We start from the raw sequence: 24,643 nt of genomic DNA on the forward strand, positions 1-24,643 counted from the left end.
CTCTATTGTTTTTTTTCATATATATGATTCTGTTATTACCTGTGATCTGAATGTGTCCTTTACAATATAATAGGAGGTAAGTGTGATGAAATATTAATATAAATTCTAAGTGTATTTGAATCCAATGTTTTCCTTTTTATTTACTCTATTGTTTTTCTTTTCATATATATGATGCTGTTATTACTTGTGATCTGAATGTGTCCTTTACAATATAATAGGAGGTAAGTGTGATGAAATATAGTATAAATTCTAAGTGTATTTAAATCCAATGTTTTTCTTTTTATTTACTCTATTTGTTTTTTTTTCATATATATGATGCTGTTATTACTTGTGATCTGAATGTGTCCTTTACAATATAATAGTCTGTAAGTGTGATGAAATATAGTATAAATTCTAAGTGTATTTAAATGTATGTATATTTTTATTTACTCTATTGCTTTTCTTTTCATATATATGATGCTGTTATTACTTGTGATCTGAACGTGTCCTTTACAATATAATAGAAGGTAAGTGTGATGAAATATAGTATAAATTCTAAGTGTATTTAAATCCAATGTTTTTCTTTTTATTTATTCTATTGTTTTCTTTTTTATATATATGATGCTGTGATTACTTGTGATCTGAATGTGTCCTTTACAATATAATAGGAGGTAAGTGTGATGAAATATAGTATAAATTCTAATGTATTTAAATAAATGTATTCTTTTTTTTTTAATCTATTGTTTTTTTTTTCATATATATGATTATGTTATTACTTGTGATCTGAATGTGTCCTTTACAATATAATAGAGGGTAAGTGTGATTTAATATAGTATAAATTCTAAGTGTATTTAAATCCAATCTTTTTCTTTTTATTTACTCTATTGTTTTTCTTTTCATATATATGATGCTGTTATTACTTGTGATCTGAATGTGTCCTTTGCAATGTAATAGGAGGTAAGTGTGATGAAATATAGTATAAATTCTAAGTGTATTTCAATCCAATGTTTTCATTTTATTTACTCTATTGTTTTTCTTTTAAATTTATGATGATGCTGTGATTACTTGTGATCTGAATATGTCCTTTACTATATAATAGTTGGTAAGTGTGCTCTAATATTTGTACATTTTTGAATTATGGTAAATAAATGTATTTGTTTTATTTGGTCTGTTTGAATTATAATAAATATTAATGTTGTTATGAAGCTTGTCTTATATATGAGTGAGTTTGTGTCTTTGTAAAGGGATTCTAGCTCATCTTCTACACTACTATAAATTAGTAACTGTTGTTATTGCTACATACTACTGTTAATTGTTAAGCTTTTCTATTTATAATAGTTTGTCTATAAAAGTGTCCATAATGTAATGATTATGTTTGTATTGCAGAGTGTTATTTGTATTAGTAACATTATTGTAAGAATTATTGAGTTTGTTTTTATTTTAAAAATGATTGTTGTGCAAAGTAATGTTGTCTTTTGTTTGTAAAGTTCTATATAGTGATGTAATACATATATAACAGTGATAACATATATAATATACAACTGTTTTGATATGTTGTCTTGGTTCACATTAATGGTTTTTATTATAATATATTTAGGAGGGATCTACTCCAGTCATGTTAGCAGCAAAGAAGGGACACAAGGATGTTGTTTTGATTTTAACACAGAAAGGAGCCAATCTAGAACTTGTTAACAAAGTAAGTATTTATTTACATACAAGAAGTAGCTAAAAATAAAATGTAAGTTTATTTTTCTTAAAGACAGTTGTTAATTGTGATAGTATTATATTGTTGTGATACTGTTTAAATTGAATTATTGTCTTTAATGATATGTTTAAATAAGATGAATATTGGAAGAAGAGCAGGATACAAAGCCCTGATCATACTAGAATATAGAAAAAAGTAATTGTTTTACAATTTGTGCACTTTGATCAATTTTCCTACTTATTAGACACAAATCAATAGACAAAGTTGACATGTTATATAGTATATGATCATGACAATTAAAGAGGATAGCTAAAGATTAGCTACTTTTATGAAGTCTTTGTTATTGTACTATTAGTGTAACATGTTAATGGTCTAATTTGACAGTTAATATTTTGTTTGTTATTATAATAGGTTGGATGGGCAGCTCTTCATTATGCAAGTTATAGAAGGACATACAAACATTGTTGAAATATTAGTCAACCATAATGTTGACATAAATATTGTTACTAAGGTAATTCAGATTACAAGAATGAGTGTCCTTTTCACTATAGTGTTTTAAGCTGTGTGAATAAATAGATATTAACTATTAAAAAAACATAGTATAGACATTATGATATTCCTTTTAAGACAGCTCAAAAAATAAAAAGCTTTATAGTAGTAATGCCAGCTAGCATTTGCATTATTACTTGAAACATAGTGCTACAGAGACTCAGTAGCTAGTTTTTATCATTGTTTAGCTTATGAAATATAGTATAAATTCTGTAAATTAAATCCAGGCACTGTAATCCTTAAAATTTACTCTAAACATTTTTTTTCTATAATTATGATGCTGTTATTACTTGTGATCTGAATGTGTCCTTTACAATATAATAGATGGTAAGTGTGATGAAATATAGTATAAATTCTAAGTGTATTTAAATCCAATGTGTTCTTTTTATTTACTCTATTGCTTTTCTTTTCATATATATGATGCTGTTATTACTTGTGATCTGAATGTGTCCTTTACAATATAATAGGAGGTAAGTGTGATGAAATATAGTATAAATTCTAAGTGTATTTAAATCCAATGTATTCCTTTTTATTTACTCTATTGCTTTTTTCATATATATGATGCTGTTATTACTTGTGATCTGAATGTGTCCTTTACAATATAATAGGAGGTAAGTGTGATGAAATATAGTATAAATTCTAAGTGTATTTAAATCCAATGTTTTTCCTTTTTATTTACTCTATTGCTTTTCTTTTCATATATATGATGCTGTTATTACTTGTGATCTGAACATGTCCTTTACAATATAATAGTCGGTAAGTGTGATGAAATATAGTATAAATTCTAAGTGTATTTAAATCCAATGTATTTCCTTTTATTTACTCTATTGCTTTTCTTTTCATATATATGATGCTGTTATTACTTGTGATCTGAATGTGTCCTTTACAATATATATAGGAGGTAAGTGTGATGAAATATAGTATAAATTCTAAGTGTATTTAAATCCAATGTGTTCCTTTTTATTTACTCTATTTTTTTTTCTTTTCATATATATGATACTGTTATTACTTGTGATCTGAATGTGTCCTTTACAATATAATAGGAGGTAAGTGTGATGAAATATAGTATAAATTCTAAGTGTATTTAAATCCAATGTATTCCTTTTTATTTACTCTATTGCTTTTCTTTTTAATATATATGATGCTGTTATTACTTGTGATCTGAACGTGTCCTTTACAATATAATAGGAGGTAAGTGTGATGAAATATAGTATAAATTCTAAGTGTATTTAAATCCAATGTATTCTTTTTTTATTTACTCTATTGCTTTTCTTTTCATATATATGATGCTGTTATTACTTGTGATCTGAACGTGTCCTTTACAATATAATAGGAGGTAAGTGTGATGAAATATAGTATAAATTCTAAGTGTATTTAAATCCAATGTATTCCTTTTTATTTACTCTATTGCTTTTCTTTTATATATATATGATGCTGTTATTACTTGTGATCTGAACGTGTCCTTTACAATATAATAGGAGGTAAGTGTGATGAAATATAGTATAAATTCTAAGTGTATTTAAATCCAATGTGTTTTCTTTTTATTTACTCTATTGCTTTTCTTTCTTTTCTGAATCTGTATATATGATGCTGTTATTACTTGTGATCTGAACGTGTCCTTTACAATAATATAATAGTGTGTAAGTGTGATGAAATATAGTATAAATTCTAAGTGTATTTGAAATCCAATGTTTAAATTTTATTTAAGCTTTTCTTTTAATATGTGTTTTGATGCTTTGATTACTTGATTCTGAATATGTCCTTTACAATAATATAATAGTTGGTAAGTGTTTGATTATTACTACACACTACTGTTAATAGTAAATTCTATTTATAATAGTTTGCTATAAAAAGTGTCTATGAATCTTTATGATTATGTGATTATGTTTGTATTGGGATTCTAGTATTCTAACACTACTTGTAATATTTATTGAGAGTTGCTTTTTATCTTAGTTTGCAAAGTTACTAGCATAGTGATGTAATACATTATAACATTGATAACATATATAATATACAACTGTTTTGATATGTTGTCTTGGTTGACATTAATGGTTTATTATAATATATTTAGGTGGGATCTACTCCAGTCATGTTAGCAGCAAAGAAGGGACACAAGGATATTGTTTTGATTTTAACACAGAAAGGAGCCAATCTAGAAGTTGTTAACAAAGTAAGTATTTATTTACATACAAGAAGTAGCTGATGAAATAAAATATAAGTTCTAATTTTTTTAAAGACAGTTGTTAATTTATGATAGTATTGTAATTGTTGTGATACTGTTACAATTGACTTATTGTCTTTAATGATATGTTAAATAAGATGAAATATTGGAAGGAGAGCAGCATACAAAGCCCTGATCATACTATAAGAAAAAAGTAATTATTTTACAATTTGTGCAGTGATCAATTTTCCTACTTATTAGACACAAATCAATAGACAAAGTTGACATGTTATATTTATCATGACAATTAAAGAGGATAGCTAAAGATTAGCTACTTTTATGAAGTCTGTGTTATTGTACTATTATTGTAAGTGTATGTTAATGGTCTAATTTGACAGTTAATATTTTGTTTGTTATTACAATAGATTGGATGGGCAGCTCTTCATTATGCAAGTTATGAAGGACATACAAACATTGTTGAAATATTAGTCAACCATAATGTTGACATAAATATTGTTACTAAGGTAATTCAGATCACAAGAACGAGTGTGTTTCACTTGTAGTGTTTTAAGCTGTGTGAATGAATAGATATTAACTATTAAAAAAACATAGTGTAGACATTATGATATAAAAAGACAGACAAATTAAAAAGCTCAAAATAGTATGAATATTTGTATTATAGTAGCAACATATGACTCAGTAGCTGCATTTTGTTGTTTAGCTTAAGAGAAATATTATAGCTATTGGAAAAACATCTGTCCTTAGTTTTTCATCATGTTTTACCATTAAAAAATTAATGCATCTCTATACACATTAACATCAATTATATGTAGGATAAGAAAAACAGGCACTAAAAATATTAAAGTAACAATACTTGAAAACATATTTTCTCCTTTCTATAATTATGATGCTGTTATAACTTATGATCTGAATGTGTCCTTTACAATATAATAGGAGGTAAGTGTGATGAAATATAGTATAAATTCTAAGTGTATTTAAATCCAATGTGTTCCTTTTTATTTACTCTATTGCTTTTCTTTTAATATATATGATGCTGTTATTACTTGTGATCTGAATGTGTCCTTTACAATATAATAGAAGGTAAGTGTGATGAAATATAGTATAAATTCTAAGTGTATTTAAATCCAATGTGTTCCTTTTTATTTACTCTATTGCTTTTCTTTTCATATATATGATGCTGTTATTACTTGTGATCTGAACATGTCCTTTACAATATAATAGAAGGTAAGTGTGATGAAATATAGTATAAATTCTAAGTGTATTTAAATCCAATGTGTTCCTTTTATTATTAACTCTATTGCTTTTCTTTTCATATATATGATGCTGTTATTACTTGTGATCTGAACGTGTCCTTTACAATATAATAGGAGGTAAGTGTGATGAAATATAGTATAAATTCTAAGTGTATTTAAATCCAATGTGTTCCTTTTTATTTACTCTATTGCTTTTCTTTTCATATATATGATGCTGTTATTACTTGTGATCTGAACGTGTCCTTTACAATATAATAGAAGGTAAGTGTGATGAAATATAGTATAAATTCTAAGTGTATTTAAATCCAATGTATTCCTTTTTATTTACTCTATTGCTTTTCTTTTCATATATATGATGCTGTTATTACTTGTGATCTGAATGTGTCCTTTACAATATAATAGATTGTAAGTGTGATGAAATATAGTATAAATTCTAAGTGTATTTAAATCCAATGTGTTCCTTTTTATTTACTCTATTGCTTTTCTTTTCATATATATGATGCTGTTATTACTTGTGATCTGAACGTGTCCTTTACAATATAATAGGAGGTAAGTGTGATGAAATATATATAAATTCTAAGTGTATTTAAATCCAATGTATACCTTTTTATTTACTCTATTGCTTTTCTTTTCATATATATGATGCTGTTATTACTTGTGATCTGAATGTGTCCTTTACAATATAAGAAGGTAAGTGTGATGAAATATAGTATAAATTCTAAGTGTATTTAAATCCAATGTATTCCTTTTTATTTACTCTATTGCTTTTCTTTTCATATATATGATGCTGTTATTACTTGTGATCTGAACATGTCCTTTACAATATAATAGTTGGTAAGTGTGATGAAATATAGTATAAATTCTAAGTGTATTTAAATCCAATGTGTTCCTTTTATTTACTCTATTGCTTTTCTTTTCATATATATGATGCTGTTATTACTTGTGATCTGAATGTGTCCTTTACAATATAATAGTTTGTAAGTGTGATGAAATATAGTATAAATTCTAAGTGTATTTAAATCCAATGTGTTCCTTTTTATTTACTCTATTGCTTTTCTTTTCATATATATGATGCTGTTATTACTTGTGATCTGAACGTGTCCTTTACAATATAATAGTTTGTAAGTTTGATGAAATATAGTATAAATTCTAAGTGTATTTAAATCCAATGTATTCCTTTTTATTTACTCTATTGCTTTTCTTTTTATATATATGATGCTGTTATTACTTGTGATCTGAACGTGTCCTTTACAATATAATAGTTGGTAAGTGTGATGAAATATAGTATAAATTCTAAGTGTATTTAAATCCAATGTATTCCTTTTTATTTACTCTATTGCTTTTCTTTTAATATATATGATGCTGTTATTACTTGTGATCTGATCTGTGTCCTTTACAATATAATAGGAGGTAAGTGTGATGAAATATAGTATAAATTCTAAGTGTATTTAAATCCAATGTATTCCTTTTTATTTACTCTATTGCTTTTCTTTTCATATATATGATGCTGTTATTATACTTGTGATCTGAAAATGTCCTTTACAATATAATAGGAGGTAAGTGTGATGAAATATAGTATAAATTCTAAGTGTATTTAAATCCAATGTGTTCCTTTTTATTTACTCTATTGCTTTTCTTTTCATATATATGATACTGTTATTACTTGTGATCTGAACGTGTCCTTTACAATATAATAGGAGGTAAGTGTGATGAAATATAGTATAAATTCTAAGTGTATTTAAATCCAATGTATTCCTTTTTATTTACTCTATTGCTTTTCTTTTATATATATGATGCTGTTATTACTTGTGATCTGAACGTGTCCTTTACAATATAATAGAGGTAAGTGTGATGAAATATAGTATAAATTCTAAGTGTATTTAAATCCAATGTATTCCTTTTTATTTACTCTATTGCTTTTCTTTCATATATATGATGCTGTTATTACTTGTGATCTGAACGTGTCCTTTACAATATAATAGAAGGTAAGTGTGATGAAATATAGTATAAATTCTAAGTGTATTTAAATCCAATGTATTCCTTTTTATTTACTCTATTGCTTTTCTTTTCATATATATGATGCTGTTATTACTTGTGATCTGAACGTGTCCTTTACAATATAATAGGAGGTAAGTGTGATGAAATATAGTATAAATTCTAAGTGTATTTAAATCCAATGTGTTTCCTTTTTATTTACTCTATTGCTTTTCTTTTAATATATATGATGCTGTTATTACTTGTGATCTGAACGTGTCCTTTACAATATAATAGGAGGTAAGTGTGATGAAATATAGTATAAATTCTAAGTGTATTTAAATCCAATGTGTTTCCTTTTTATTTACTCTATTGCTTTTTTTTTATATATATGATACTGTCATTACTTGTGATCTGAATGTGTCCTTTACAATATAATAGGAGGTAAGTGTGATGAAATATAGTATAAATTCTAAGTGTATTTAAATCCAATGTGTTCCTTTTTTATTTACTCTATTGCTTTTCTTTTCATATATATGATGCTGTTATTACTTGTGATCTGAATGTGTCCTTTACAATATAATAGGAGGTAAGTGTGATGAAATATAGTATAAATTCTAAGTGTATTTCAATCCAATGTTTTCATTTTATTTACTCTATTGTTTTTCTTTCTTTCTGGTGTTATGATGCTGTGATTACTTGCGATCTGAATATGTCCTTTACAATAATATAATAGTTGGTAAGTGTGATCTAACATTTCTACACATGTTTTTGTCATTATGGTAAAGAAAGTATTTGTTGTATTTGGTCTGTTTGAATTATGAATAAATATTAATTTTGATTTGAAGCTTTGTCTTATAAATATGTGAGTTTGATGTCTTTGTAAGGGATTCTAGCTCATTCTCTACACTACTAAGAATATTTATTAGTAACTTTTGTTATTACTACACATTACTGTTAATTGTTAAAATTCTATTTATAATAGTTTGTCTATAAAAGTGTCTATTATGATGTAATGATTATGTTTGTATTGCAGAGTGTTATTTGTATTAGTAACATATTTCTAAGAATTGTTGAGAGTTGCTTTTTATCTTAGTTTGCAAAGTTACTAGCATAGTGATGTAATACATTATAACATTGATAACATATATAATATACGACTGTTTTGATATGTTGTCTTGGTTGACATTAATGGTTTATTATAATATATTTAGGAGGGATCTACTCCAGTGATGTTAGCAGCAAAGAAGGGGCACAAGGATATTGTTTTGATTTTAACACAGAAAGGAGCCAATCTAGAAGTTGTTAACAAAGTAAGTATTTATTTACATACAAGAAGTAGCTAAAAATAAAATGTAAGTTCTTTTTTTAAAGACAGTTGTTAATTACGATAGTATTGTAATTGTTGTGATACTGTTACAATTGACTTATTGTCTTTAATGATATGTTAAATAAGATGAATATTGGAAGGAGAGCAGCATACAAAGCCCTGATCATACTAGGAAGAAAAAGTAATTATTTTACAATTTGTGCAGTGATCAATTTTCCTACTTATTAGACACAAATCAATAGACAATGTTGACATGTTATATTTATCATGACAATTAAAGAGGATAGCTAAAGATTAGCTACTTTTATGAAGTCTGTGTTATTGTACTATTATTGTAACATGTTAATGGTCTAATTTGACAGTTAATATTTTGTTTGTTATTACAATAGATTGGATGGGCAGCTCTTCATTATGCAAGTTATGAAGGACATACAAACATTGTTGAAATATTAGTCAACCATAATGTTGACATAAATATTGTTACTAAGGTAATTCAGATCACAAGAATGAGTGTGTTTCACTGTAGTGTTTTAAGCTGTGTGAATGAATAGATATTAACTATTAAAAAAAACATAGTGTAGACATTATGATATAAAAAAGACAGACAAATAAAAAAGTAGTAAAAATAGTATGAATATTTGTATTATAGTAGCAACATAGACTCAGTAGCTGCATTTTGGTTGTTTAGCTTAAGAAAAAAGTTATAGCTATTGGAAATACATCTGTCCTTAGTTTTTCATCATGTTTTACCATAAAAAATTAATGCATCTCTATACACATTAACATCAATTATATGTAGTATAAGAAAAACAGGCACTAAAAATATTAAAGTAACAATACTTGAAAACATGTTTTTCTCTTTCTATAATTATGATGCTGTTATAACTTATGATCTGAATGTGTCCTTTACAATATAATAGGAGGTAAGTGTGATGAAATATAGTATAAATTCTAAGTGTATTTAAATCCAATGTGTTCCTTTTTATTTACTCTATTGCTTTTCTTTTAATATATATGATGCTGTTATTACTTGTGATCTGAATGTGTCCTTTACAATATAATAGTCGGTAAGTGTGATGAAATATAGTATAAATTCTAAGTGTATTTAAATCCAATGTATTCCTTTTTATTTACTCTATTGCTTTTCTTTTCATATTTATGATGCTGTTATTACTTGTGATCTGAACATGTCCTTTACAATATAATAGAAGGTAAGTGTGATGAAATATAGTATAAATTCTAAGTGTATTTAAATCCAATGTGTTCCTTTATTATTTACTCTATTGCTTTTCTTTTCATATATATGATGCTGTTATTACTTGTGATCTGAACGTGTCCTTTACAATATAATAGGAGGTAAGTGTGATGAAATATAGTATAAATTCTAAGTGTATTTAAATCCAATGTATTCCTTTTTATTTACTCTATTGCTTTTCTTTTCATATATATGATGCTGTTATTACTTGTGATCTGAACGTGTCCTTTACAATATAATAGAAGGTAAGTGTGATGAAATATAGTATAAATTCTAAGTGTATTTAAATCCAATGTGTTCCTTTTTTATTTACTCTATTGCTTTTCTTTTCATATATATGATGCTGTTATTACTTGTGATCTGAACGTGTCCTTTACAATATAAATAGGAGGTAAGTGTGATGAAATATAGTATAAATTCTAAGTGTATTAAATCCAATGTATTCCTTTTTATTTACTCTATTGCTTTTTTTCATATATATGATACTGTTATTACTTGTGATCTGAACGTGTCCTTTACAATATAATAGTTGGTAAGTATGATGAAATATAGTATAAATTCTAAGTGTATTTAAATCCAATGTGTTCCTTTTTATTTACTCTATTGCTTTTCTTTTCATATATATGATACTGTTATTACTTGTGATCTGAATGTGTCCTTTACAATATAATAGTTTGTAAGTGTGATGAAATATAGTATAAATTCTAAGTGTATTTAAATCCAATGTGTTCCTTTTTATTTACTCTATTGCTTTTCTTTTCATATATATGATGCTGTTATTACTTGTGATCTGAACGTGTCCTTTACAATATAATAGAAGGTAAGTGTGATGAAATATAGTATAAATTCTAAGTGTATTTAAATCCAATGTATTCCTTTTATTTACTCTATTTTTCTTTTCATATATATGATACTGTTATTACTTGTGATCTGAACGTGTCCTTTACAATATAATAGTCGGTAAGTGTGATGAAATATAGTATAAATTCTAAGTGTATTTAAATCCAATGTGTTCCTTTTTATTTACTCTATTGCTTTTCTTTTCATATATATGATGCTGTTATTACTTGTGATCTGAACGTGTCCTTTACAATATAATAGGAGGTAAGTGTGATGAAATATAGTATAAATTCTAAGTGTATTTAAATCCAATGTGTTCCTTTTTTATTTACTCTATTGCTTTTCTTTTCATATATATGATGCTGTTATTACTTGTGATCTGAATGTGTCCTTTACAATATAATAGGAGGTAAGTGTGATGAAATATAGTATAAATTCTAAGTGTATTTAAATCCAATGTGTTCCTTTTTATTTACTCTATTGCTTTTCTTTTCATATATATGATGCTGTTATTACTTGTGATCTGAACATGTCCTTTACAATATAATAGTTTGTAAGTGTGATGAAATATAGTATAAATTCTAAGTGTATTTAAATCCAATGTATTCATTTTATTTACTCTATTTTTTTTTTTTTATGATGTATGATGATGCCATGATTAGTTGGTTGTGATCTGAATGTACACATTTTTGCAATACAATAGATTGTAAGTTTGATGAAATATAGTATAAATTCTGAGTTTGATGTTTGTTCTAGCCATCTCAACTGTTAGTAATTTTTGTTATTCTCTACTGTTATTGTTAAAATTCTATTTATAATAGTTTTCTATAAAAGTGTCTATTATGACATAATGATTATGTTTGTATTGCAGAGTGTTGTTGTATTAGTAACAATATTTTTAAGAAATGAGAGTTGTTTTTTATCTTAGTTTGCAAGTTACTAGCATAGTGTTAATAATTATAACATTGATAACATATAATATACAACTGTTTTGATATGTTGTCTTGGTTCACATTAATGGTTTTATTATAATATTTTAGGTGGGATCTACTCCAGTCATGTTAGCGGCAAAGAAGGGGCACAAGGATATTGTTTTGATTTTAACACAGAAAGGAGCCAATCTAGAAGTTGTTAACAAAGTAAGTATTTATTTACATACAAGAAGTAGCTAAAAATAAAATGCAAATTCTTTTTCCTTAAAGACAGTTGTTAATTATGATAGTATTGTAATTGTTGTGATACTGTTTCAGTTGTATTATTGTCTTTAATGACATGATAAATAAGATGAATATTTGAAGAAGAACTCGATACAAAGGTCTGATCATAATATTAGGAAAAAGTGTAATTGTTTTACTATGTGTGCAGTGATAATTTTCCTACTTATTAGACACAAATTGATAGGTATAGATGGCACATTTACATTAATTTTTTAAAAGTAGTCTTTTCAGGTGCATACTAATACATCAGTGAAGATTGTGATGCAAAGTATGAAATGTTTGGCTTTTAAATGTCTTTAAAATTATTAATGAAATATTAGTGTAGCATACTTTTTATATACCTACTATTGGCTATTAACTATAATTTTATAATTATAATTTTAATGGCATTTTAAGGTTGTGACAATGATCAGAAAATGATTGCGGTTTCTTCTAAACTGAAATGGGCTTCTCTTTGATTTTGCAGATACTGATCAATTATTTTTTCTTATAAATAATTTTCAATGGACTGCTTTGTTTCTAGACTTGATTAACTACATTATTTGATCTTTTGTGGTGTTAATGTTTGTTATTACATTTACAACAATATAGATATCTCAACATAGCAGCCAAACATTGAAATCTCAACTATATTTATGTTTCAATCTTCAATTGCTGCTATATTGAGATGCCTCTTTGTATTTATATCATAACTATTGGCCCTCAATTGTTTGACTATAGTATGTGGAGATATTTATATTATTCCTACTGTGCTCATGTTTGACATACTTCCTGCCACTATTCCAATATTTCATTAATATCAGTGTCCATATGTTTTTGGTAGGAATTTTTATTCTGTCATTCATACTGTTGTCATATTTAGATTGTGCTACTACCATCTCTACATTTCAGACTTATGTTTAATTTTTTATGTACTTGTACAATTGTAATCATTAATAAATAACAAGTACATAAGATGAAGTGCCATTGTCCAAGGCACAATTTGATAGTTTTCATCAACTTCATTTAAATTCTTAATAAGGTATAAAATTTATACAACTGGAATGATTGTAGGCATAACTAATGAGCTCATTATCTATCAATAATGATCTCATTAATGTACATTTATTATGACTTATCTTTATCATCACATCATTTTATGTTATATTAATTTTATGTTATTGAGGACTTATATTATGGTAAATTATTGTTGTAATATTTGTAAAATTTATTTTTAATTTTCATCATAAATATCAGTAAATTAAATTTCATCTTTTTACTACTGTCATATACTAATGTATATGTCCTTTACTCTGATATAATTTTTATGTATTATTCGTTAAATCACTAAATTTAATGATTGACTTTATTACTAAGTTTCATATTATACATACATGTGTATTATGATTTCTTGTTATATAGGTTGGTAAAACTCTTCTCTATATATCATGTTATGAAGGTCATAATGAGATTGTTCAAGTCCTTTTAGATGCTAGTATAAAAGTGAATGTTCCAGATAAGGTCAGTGTCATATTAGTATATAATGTAATTGTAGTTGTCTATAATGCTTAATACCAACTCACTATATACACATGACACATCAAGCAGATATACAGTAGTATTGAAAACAAGTTCACATAATATTTTTATAAAACAGCTGTTGTAAAAGTTGCGCTATTACGTTGAAATGTCAAAACATGTTTTAACAGCCATTACCAAATAAAGTAGGAAATGTTTCATTGATACTTTATGAACCAATCAGAGATTGTTTTTGCAGCATTTGTTGGTTGTTTTAGAGATATAACAAAAACCTCACTATTTGTATCGTGTATATAATGTAATGGCTATATGCAATGTCTTTAATATTCTTTTTAATGATTTCAGTTCTTGAGTTCAACTCAGCAACTAGTATAGAGTATGGTTTCCTCCATTCCTGTAATTTCTCTTTATAAGTCAAAATCCTAGTAATTTTCCAAAAGAATTAAACCTTTCAGCAATAAACCATATAATTTACATCTAAAACACAATCCTTTTCCAGCAGGAATGAATTTTGCTTGAATGCACAGATTCTTATATTCTTTTACTTTGATATCTTGTAGAAGACCACAGTTGAGTTAATTTTGAACAGAGCTATTAGTATGTTTTAAATCATTATTTTGTAAACCATCTACAACAGTCGTTTTTATAAAATAAGTCATAATTTGAGAATTTGAGAACATATACCAGTAGAGGATGGACAACTCGTCATGATTGACTATTGTACTCTCCCAACTATTTCTAAAGTATTTGCTCAGCTGTCTGGAATTAGTGGAATGGAACATTGGAATGGAATACTGTAATAGCAAATCCATTAAAAGTAGAATGATTGCAATGATTATTATAACCAAATGAGATAACTAATTGTTATCTGTTGTTAAGAATGTTATTGTAATTTTGTAACTGCAACCAAATGAAAAAATTAAAGAAAAAGATAACTAATCATATTTTGCAATGATTGCTAAATAGATTTTGTAATAATTCCAGGTGGATTAATTGTAAATATGGTGTAACATAATCAGAAATAAAATAAAAAAAGATAGATAAAATCCTATCCACTTCATTTAAACATTACAAAATGTTGGTAAATAGTTGGTGTGACTACTAAAACTCCTAGATAAAAGATAGATAATCAACTGCATGTACACAATGATCATTGCTAATAGTAAAAAAACAAACAACATTATTTAACTGTTGATTAATACTAGCTTAATAGCTGATTTCAGATGTACTTTAATATCACAAACAAACTTTTAGTCAGAGTCTAGGCATGCTTTCAACATGAAATCCCTAAAATTGAAGGACACTGTGCTAATTTGTAATTTATACTATCATGTAATATATCCACTGTATCCATGTAACATGACCATCTTTTAGTCACAATTAGTCAATCATTAATTAATTTGTTACAAGATGACATTTGCTTCATATTTATTTTTTACATCAGCAATGATTGGTCACTGTAAGCAGATTGAATTACTTTGTTCTTTGTAACAAATGGCAAAAGACCTTGATCAAAGCATTTTCACATAAATTCCTATTGTATATCGCCTCACATGTTTCATACATATCAGAAAAATATCAAAGTATAGAATCATTAACGTGAAATCTCTTATGATATCCAAAATGAAATTCTTGGTGACATACATCTACCTAACCTGAAAGAAAAAATATGACTCATTGAAACTCTGGATTTGAAGGATGAGTTGTTGAAGTCTTTGGGTAATTTAATACATCATCACCACTAGTTGCTAGCTTCTATATGTCACTATTATGATTAAAACTAATGCAAATAGGGCATTTTGACCCAGAATGCTTCCATTTGCCAGAGTTGTCTTTCTTACATCATTGGATGGCTTAGCTTAGTAAAATTTGATAAGAAACATAGAACTTGACTCCTCACTAACAGGCCGAGATTGTGCACATGATTTCTATCCAATTTTGGATCTAACAAGATCTGTAAAGCTGTTCTTTACTTTGTTTAGGAAGTGGTTTCTAATATACCATTGTGTGGGTTTTCATCTCTACAAAAATAATAAATAAAAATGTTTGAAGTGTTACATCATAATATCAATATTACCATCACAAATTCACATTGCAAATAAGTGGTGGGGCATGGAAACAACAAACACTGAATATAATTAAACCAAATGCTGACATGAAAAAAAATAAAATAACTTTTGCTTCCCAGAAGCAGCAACTTCAGTAATAAAATAATTATTATTTCAGTATAATATTGATAAAAGGAAAGGAAAGTTTTCACAAATAATTATGATCCTAAAACATCATTAAAAGCATAGTGTCCTTCTATTGATCAGGGAAAGCAACTCTGGATAGTCATTGTTGAGTACCTGCATGACAACATGAGTAGCTTTGTGATAGAAAAGTAACATTGAGTTGAGAGGTATAAAGATGAGGTCTAATTAGCAATCATGCAATTGAGTTTTCCTTTGTCAAAGGAGAATATATCTGTTTCCTATGTAATGAGAATGATTTCTTATTCCAAGGACAATAATATAGACATTGATCTGATTCATCTTAATCTGATGAAGAATAAAGTTTCCATATACTTATCTGCTAACATGATCTTGATGTATTAATATACATGCATTATTACAAGGGTTTTTCTTAATTAATTTAAATTTAAGATGATTCTCATTCAGATTCTATTGCAGTTTTCCATTCCACTGATTCTAAACAGCTTATTCACACACCTTATGTAGAAAGAAGTAATGTTTACATAGTACACAATAAATGATCTTATAAATAATGTATTGCTCCTTTGTTTGATCAGTGGTACTGGTTTCACAGCTAAGAGTCACTTGGTCAACTAAACTCACCCCCACATAAGGAGTGGGCATAGTTGTGGTATCAGCAAGCGGTAGCTTGTGCACAGGCTTACCCTTCTATTATTGTTATACGCCCCTAGGCCTGTGCTCACTCTGGTAGGTTGTGGTGCTTCTTAGTTTCATTGCATTAAAAAACCATTATATTAAGAGTCACCGAGCAACTAGACAGCCTTTATGTCTCCGTACCTGGTGCCTTCTGACATTGTAGCCCATACTTCAATTGTGAATCATTAAATTTTCTGGTTACTTTTGTTAAACTAGTGCAGTATATCACTTTGCTAAGTTGACACATAAGTAGTATTTTGTAACCAAGAAAGCAGCTTTTAAGCCAATCAATTGATAATTATAGTTAAATTCTAATTTATTTAAATCCAATGTGTTCCTTTTTATTTACTCTAGCTTTTTTTTCATATATGATCTTTTATTGGATTGAAGTGTTTACAATATAATAGTTTTAAAAGTTATGAAATTGTTAAATTAAGTGTATTAAAAATTGTTTTTTTTTTTTTTTTTCCCTTTTTTTAATTTTTAGGGCTTTATTACTTTATTGAAAAGGTTACAAATAAAGAAGGTAATGTGATGAAAATATATAAATTCTAAGGTATTTAAATCCAATGTGTCCTTTTTTTACTTTTTTTTCTTTTAATTAATGATGCCGTATTATTTGTGTTGAAGGTTTTTCAATAAATAGATGGAAGTTATAAAATAATATAATTCTAATGTTTTTCAATCCAATGTTTTCATTTTTTTACTTTATTGTTTTTTTTCTTTCTGGTTATGATGCTGTGATAACTTGCAACTGAATATTTTTTAAATTAATAGTTGTAAGGTGATCTAACTTTTAAACATGTTTGTCATTATGGTAAAGAAAGTATTTGTTGTATTGGTTTGTTGAATATGAATAAATATAAATTTTGTTGGAAGCTTTTTTTATAAATATTAAGTTGATGTCTTTGTAAGGGATTTAGTATCTCTACACTACTAAGAATATTTATTAGTAACTTTTGTTATTATACACATTCGTTAATGTTAAAATTTTAGTTTGTCTATAAAAGGGTTAGTATAATGTAATGATTATGTTGTATTGAGAGTGTTATTTGTATTTACACTATTCTAAGAAATTGTGAGAGTTGCTTTTACTTATGTTGCAATGTACTAGCATAAAGAGGTAATACATATACATTGATACATTATAATATACAAACTGTTAGATATGTTGTCTTGGTGCACATTAAGGTTTATATAATATATTTAGGTGGGATCTACTTCCAGTCATGTTAGCAAGCAAAGAAGGACACAAGGAATTGTTTTGATTTAAACCAGAAAGGGCCAATCTAGAATTTGTTAACAAAGTAAAGTAGTTCTTTATCATCTAACAAGTGGCTAAAAAAAATGCAGCTTCTCTTTTCCTTTACGGCAGTTGTGTAATTGTGATAGTACTTGTAATTGTGTGTGATTACTGTTACGGTTGTATTATTGTCTTTAAGACATGATAAATAAGATGAATATTGAAGAAAACTAGATACAAAGGTCTGATCATAATATTAGGAGAAAAAAGTGTTAATTGTGTTACTATGTGTGCAGTGATCAATTTTCGCTACTCATTAGACACAAATGAGTAGGTGTTAGATAGCACATTTGCAGGAATTTTTGAAAAGTAGTCTTTTCAGGTGCATACTGAATTACATCAGTGAAGATTTGCTGATGCAAAGTATGAAATGTTTGGCGTTGAAATGTCTTTAAAAGTTATCAATGAAATATTAGTGTAGCATACTTTTATATACCTACTCGTTGGCTATTAACTATACTTTTGAATAATTATAATTTTAATAGGCATTTTAAGGTTTTGACATTGATCAGAAAAGATTGTGGTTCCTTTCTAAACTGAATTGTCTTCTCTGTGATTTTGCAGATACTGATCAATATATTTTACTTTATAAATAATTTTCAGCTACTATTGAGAATGCCTCTTTGTTATGGTATATCATAAACTATTGGCCCCTCAATTGACTTGCCTATAGTATGTGGGGATATTATATATGCTATTACTAGTGTGGTCATGTTGACATTACCTTCTGCCACTATTCCAATATTTGCATTAATACATTGTCCATATGTTTTTGGTAGGCACTTTTCGTCATCATTAATACTGTCATATCTTAGATTGTGCTACTACCATCTCTACATTTCAGACTTAATGTTTAATTTTTTATGTACTTGTACAATTTGTATCTCATAATAACTAACAAGTACATAAGATGAAAGTACCATTGTTCCAAGTCGAGAATTTGATAGTTTTCTACAACTTTATTTACATTCTTAATAAGGTATCAAATGTTTACAACTAGAATGATTGTAGACATAACTAATGAAGCTCATTATCTATGCAATAATGATCTCATCAATGTTGCATTTATTATGACTTATCTTTATCACACATCATTTTATGTTTATTAATTTTTATGTTATTGAGGACTTATATTATGGGTAAAACGTATTTTGTTAATAATTTGTAAATTTTATTTTTAATTTTTCATCAATAAATTATCAGTAAATTAAATGTCATCCTTTTACTGCTGTCATATACTCAAGATGTCCTTTACTCTGCTATAATTCCTTATGTACAGTATTTCGTTAAATTCACTAAAATTTAATGATTGACTTTATATTTTATTAACTAAGTTTCATATGAATACATTACATGTTATCGATGATTTGTTGTTTGTTATATAGGTGGTAATAAAAACTCTTCTCTATATATCATGTTATGAAGGTCATAATGAGATTGTTCAAGTCCTTTTAGATGCTAGTCTGAAAAAGTGAATGTTCCAGACAAGGTCAGTGTCATATTAGTAATACATGTAATTGTAGTTGTCTATAATACGTTATACCAACTCACTATATACACATACACATCAAGCAGTATATACAGTAGTATTTCAAAACCAAGTTCACATAATGTCTTTAATAGAACAGCTGTTGTAAAAGTACTTGCGGCTAGACGTTGAAAATTTCAAAATGGGCACTGTTTTAACAACCCTTACAAATAAAGTAGGAAATGTTTTCATTGATACTTTCTGAACCAATCAGAGATTGTGTTTTGCAGATTTGTTGGTTGTTTTAGAGATATAAGAAAAAACCTCACCATTTGTACTGTGTTATATAATGTAAATGGCTATAATGGGCAAGTCTTTAAATATTCTTTTTACATGATTTTCAGCTCAGAACTAGTATTATCTCTAGTTTCTTAGAGTGTGGTTTCCTCCATTCCTGTAATTTCTCTTTATCAGTCAAAATGCCTAGTATTTTCGAAAGAGAATAACCCTTTCAAGGACATAACATAAAGCAGCAATAATTTACATCTAAAACACAATCTTTTTCCAGCAGGGGAAATGAATTTTGCTTGAATGCACAGATATCTTATATTCTTTACTTTGATATCTGGTAGAAGACCACAGTTAAGTTTAACTTTGAACAGAGCTATTAGTATGTTTTAAATCATTATTTTTGTAAACCATCTACAACAGTCCGTTTTTATAAATAAGTCATAATTTGAGAATTTGAGAACATATACCAGTTAGGATGGACAACTCGTCATGATTGACTATTGTACTCTCCAATTATTTTCTAAAGTGATTTGTTCAGCTGTCTGGATATTAGTTGAAAGTAACATTGGAATGGAATTACTGTAATGGCAACTCCATTAAAAGTATTTGAATGGTTGCAAGGATTAGTATAACCCAAACATAAAAGGAGATACTAATTGTTATCTGTTGTTAAGAATGTGTATTGTAATTTTGTAATTGCAACCCAAATGAAAAAATTAAACAAAAAGATAACTAACTCATATTTTTGCAATGATTGCTAAATAGATTTTGTAATAATTCCAGGTGGATAATTGTAAATATGGTGTGACATAATCAGAAATTAATTAAAAAAGATTGATAAAATCCTATCCACTTCATTTAAACATTACAAAATGTTGGTAAATAGTGGTGTGACTACTAAACCCTCCTAGATCAAATGTTAATCAACTGCATATGTACACAATGATCATTGCTAATAGTACCTTTTTTACAACAAAAACAACCAAACACTATTTAACTGTTGATTAGATACTAGCTTAATAGCTGACTTTTCAGATGTACTTTAATATCACAAACACAGAAACTTTAGTCAGAGTCTAGGCATGCTTTCAACATGAGATTCCCTAACATTGAAGGACACAGTGCTAATTTGGTAATTTATACTACATGTAATATATCCACTGTATCCCATGTAACATGGACCATCTTTTTAGTCACAAATTAGTCCATCATTAATTAATTTGCTTACAAGAGACATTTGCTTCTATTTATTTTTTTACATCAGCAATGATTGGTCAGTGTAAGCAGATGAATTACTTTGTTCTTTGTAACAAATCGAAGTAAAAGACCTTGATCAAAGCATTCTCACCTTAAATTCCTATTGGATATCACCTCACATTTTTCATACATGTCAGAAAATAATTAAAGTATAGAATCAATTAAATGTGAAATCTCTTATGATATCCAAAATGAAATTCTTGGTGACATACATCTACTTAACCTGAAAGAAAAAAATATGACTCATTAAAACTCTGGATTTGAAGGATGAGTTGTGTGAAGTCTTTGGGGGGTGAATTAATACATCATCAAACACTAGTTTGCTAGCTTGTGCACTTCTATCACCATAAAACTAATGCAATAGGGCATTTTGACCCAGAATGCTTCCATTTGCCAGAGTCATCTTTCTTACATGGTTTATTTTAGTAAACTTGATAAGAAACATAGAACATGACTCCTCACTAACAGGCTGAGATTGTGCACATGATTTCTATCCAATTTTGGATCTAACAAGATCTGAAAAACTGTTTCTTTACTTTATTTAGGAAGTGGTTTCTTATATACCAGCTTTGTGAGCTTTCATCTCTACAAAGTAGTAAATAAAAATGTTTGAAGTGTTACATCATAATTCCACAACATTACCATCACAAATTCACATTGCAAATAGTGGGACATAGAACAACAAACAATGAATATAATTAAATCAAATGCTGACATGAAAAAATAAAATAACTTTTGCTTCCCAGAAGCAGCAACTTCAGCAAAAAAATAATATTATTTCAGTATAATATTGATAAAAGGAAAGGAAGTTTCACAAAATAATTATGATCCTAAAACATCTCTGACTAAACTGGTTTACATCATAAAAGCACAGTGTCCTTTCTATTGATCAGGGAAACAAATCTGACAGTCATTGTTGAGTACCTGTATGACAAACATGAGTAACTTATGTGACAGAAAAGTAACATGATTGAGTTGAGAGGTATAAAGATGAGGTCTAATTAGCAACATGCAATGAATTTTCCTTGTCAAAGGAGAATATATCTGTTTCCTATGTGATGAGAATAGTTTCATATTCCGGGACATAATATAGACATTGATCTCATTCATCTTAACCTGATGAAGAATAAAGTTTCCATTACTTATCTTGCTAACACGGATCAATTCTCATTCCAGTATTCTATTGCAGTTTTCCATTCCAATGATTCTAACACACACCCTATGTAGAAAGAAGTAATGTTTACATTATACACAATAAATGATCTTATAAATAATGTAGTGCTCCTTTGTTTGATCAGTGGTACTGTTTCACAGCTAGAGTCACTTGGTCACTAAAACCTACACCCAATATAAGGAGTGTGCTTATTGTGGTATCAGCAGGGTGTAGCTTGTCACAGCTACCCTTCTATTATTATTATAAACCATAGACTGTGCTCACTCTAGTATGTTGTTGTTGTTGCTTCTTATTTTTCATTGCATAAATAACCATTATATAATAGTGGAATGAGCACACTAGGCCAGCCTTCTTCCCGAACTGTTGCCTTCTGACATTGTAGCAAATACTTTAATTTGAATCATTAACTCTTCTGGTTTACTTTTGTTTAAACTAGTGCAGTATATCACTTTGCTCTAGTGTAACACATAATGTAGTATTGTTCTAGCCATTAATTTAAGAAGCCAATCAATTTATAATTATAAAACTACACTATATTAGAAGATCACAGTGTAGAAGTTTCTTTGTAATAAAGACCATTTTCCAATTAGTGACTTCAAAAATCTAATGATCAGCTCAGGTAACTTTATAGTGCAGCATTATCCCTTTTGCTAGTAAAGTTTCGGGCATTCAAACATCAAGAACTTGACCCAAAGCCAAATAGTAGTTGGACATGACCAAAAGGTGGAATGAAAGAGGGTTGATTTTTTATCCCTTGAGTTTACTTAAGGTGTATCTTTTATATAATTGCTACTTCATTTTTGTAAAAAATACTGATATTTTTTGCTAAAAGAACGTGGAGACCTAAAATTACAGTAGTCTATCTGTGGACCTCAGGGAGGTACATATGTTATAGTACTAAAATGTCCATACTTACAATATCCAAACATCTTTGCTATGTGAAATATAACAATAACTAATGATGAATATAATAATAATAATCAACCATAAAATATATAAATAATATAAACAACAACTATATTAATAATAGTGAATGAATACATGGATCATTTGTTTATATATAAGTTGATAACGTGAGATCAATCACTTTCAAGTGACAGATCTGATCTCTTTCATGAAATGACAAATCGCTTGAGACCAAACTGTGGGTCCCATTGTCAGACACTAACTGCTCTGGCATTCCAAAAACTGAAAAATACTTTATGTAACAACTAAAATAGTTCGTTATTGTTTTGTACTAGGCATCTCACAAATGTCTGGCCATTTGGGAATTTGAATCCATAATGAGAAAAATACATACGTCCCCAAAGAGGGCCAGCACAAAGTCTACAGGAATCCGCTGCCAAGGCTTGCTTGGCCAAAGCCATGGGTGTAGTGATGAAACAGCTGGGGTAGGCGGCAACCCGATAAACATGCGGTACAAGCCTTTGCAAGTTTCTGTATGTCCTGATCTATGCCAGGCCACCAACAAGTAGCTTCATTGCTAACAATTTTCATTTTATTAATGCCTGGATGACTTTCATGCAACATATCCAAACCTCTACACTGAAGATTGCTAGGTACTATCACACGTACATCCCCACATCAAAACACCACATTCAATAGAGAGTTTCATTAGCTCTATTAGCATAAGGTTTAAGACTATCTGATATGGTAGATGGCCAACCTTCTCTGCAATACTGTAGCACCTTACTCAGGACAATGTCTTTACTAGTTACAGACTGTATCTGAACACTATCACTGGTAATTGATCTATTTGGCCAAATTAAAAAGCTACTAACAACACTATCTTGATCAATAGCTGAATCCCTTCCAGAGGAAGGCGGGACAATGCATCTGCATTCCTATGTGCCTAGTGGACTTATATTCAATGGTGTAGGTATAAAGCTTGGACAATATTAATGCTCATAACTCCGCAATTGAGCGGCAGAATGAGGGTAATGCTTTCTTAGAAATAAATATAGAAGTTAACAGAAGGGGCTTATGATCTGTTAACCGGTGGAATTTGCGCGCCATAGAAATACTGATTGAATTTCTTATGCCAAGCACTCATGGATAATGCTTCTCTTTCTATTTGAGCATAATTTCTGTCAGTCTTAGTTAGTGTTCTTGATGCATAAGCGATTGGCTTTTTCACTACTGTCTTCACACACATGGGACAACCACCGCCCCAATGGGCCATATTGCGAGGCATCTGTTGGTAGCACAATGGGTCGTGGCAGGGTCTATAATGTATCAAACTTTAGATGACACTAATGCTTGTCTAGCAGAATTTACAGCTTCATCACACCTTGTAGACCACCACCCACCTTACATCACTTCTTAACAAGTTATTTAGTGGTTGTAATATTGGTGGCTAAAATAGGAATAATTTCCCATAAATAGTTGATTAAACCTAGAAGGGATCGCAGCTCCTGAATATTCTGGGGTTGGGAGCATTTACAATAGCATCTATTT

At 28.1% G+C, this 24,643-nt stretch overlaps 1 protein-coding gene across 1 annotated transcript; it reads left to right on the forward strand.

Annotated features, from left to right (window-relative positions):
- Nucleotides 1–1,594: 1,594 nt before the first annotated feature.
- Nucleotides 1,595–23,625, forward strand: LOC121366297 (ankyrin repeat, PH and SEC7 domain containing protein secG-like; the record flags this gene model as incomplete). Its single annotated transcript, XM_041490792.1, has 5 exons — nucleotides 1,595–1,675; nucleotides 4,305–4,403; nucleotides 8,857–8,955; nucleotides 12,108–12,206; nucleotides 23,428–23,625. Coding segments are annotated over exons 1-5 (576 nt in total), but the record flags the coding sequence as incomplete, so codon positions are not given.
- Between the last annotated feature and the right edge of the window lie 1,018 nt (nucleotides 23,626–24,643).

The sequence above is a fragment of the Gigantopelta aegis genome, unplaced genomic scaffold, assembly GCF_016097555.1.
Source record: "Gigantopelta aegis isolate Gae_Host unplaced genomic scaffold, Gae_host_genome ctg5245_pilon_pilon, whole genome shotgun sequence".
Taxonomy (NCBI): domain Eukaryota; kingdom Metazoa; phylum Mollusca; class Gastropoda; order Neomphalida; family Peltospiridae; genus Gigantopelta; species Gigantopelta aegis.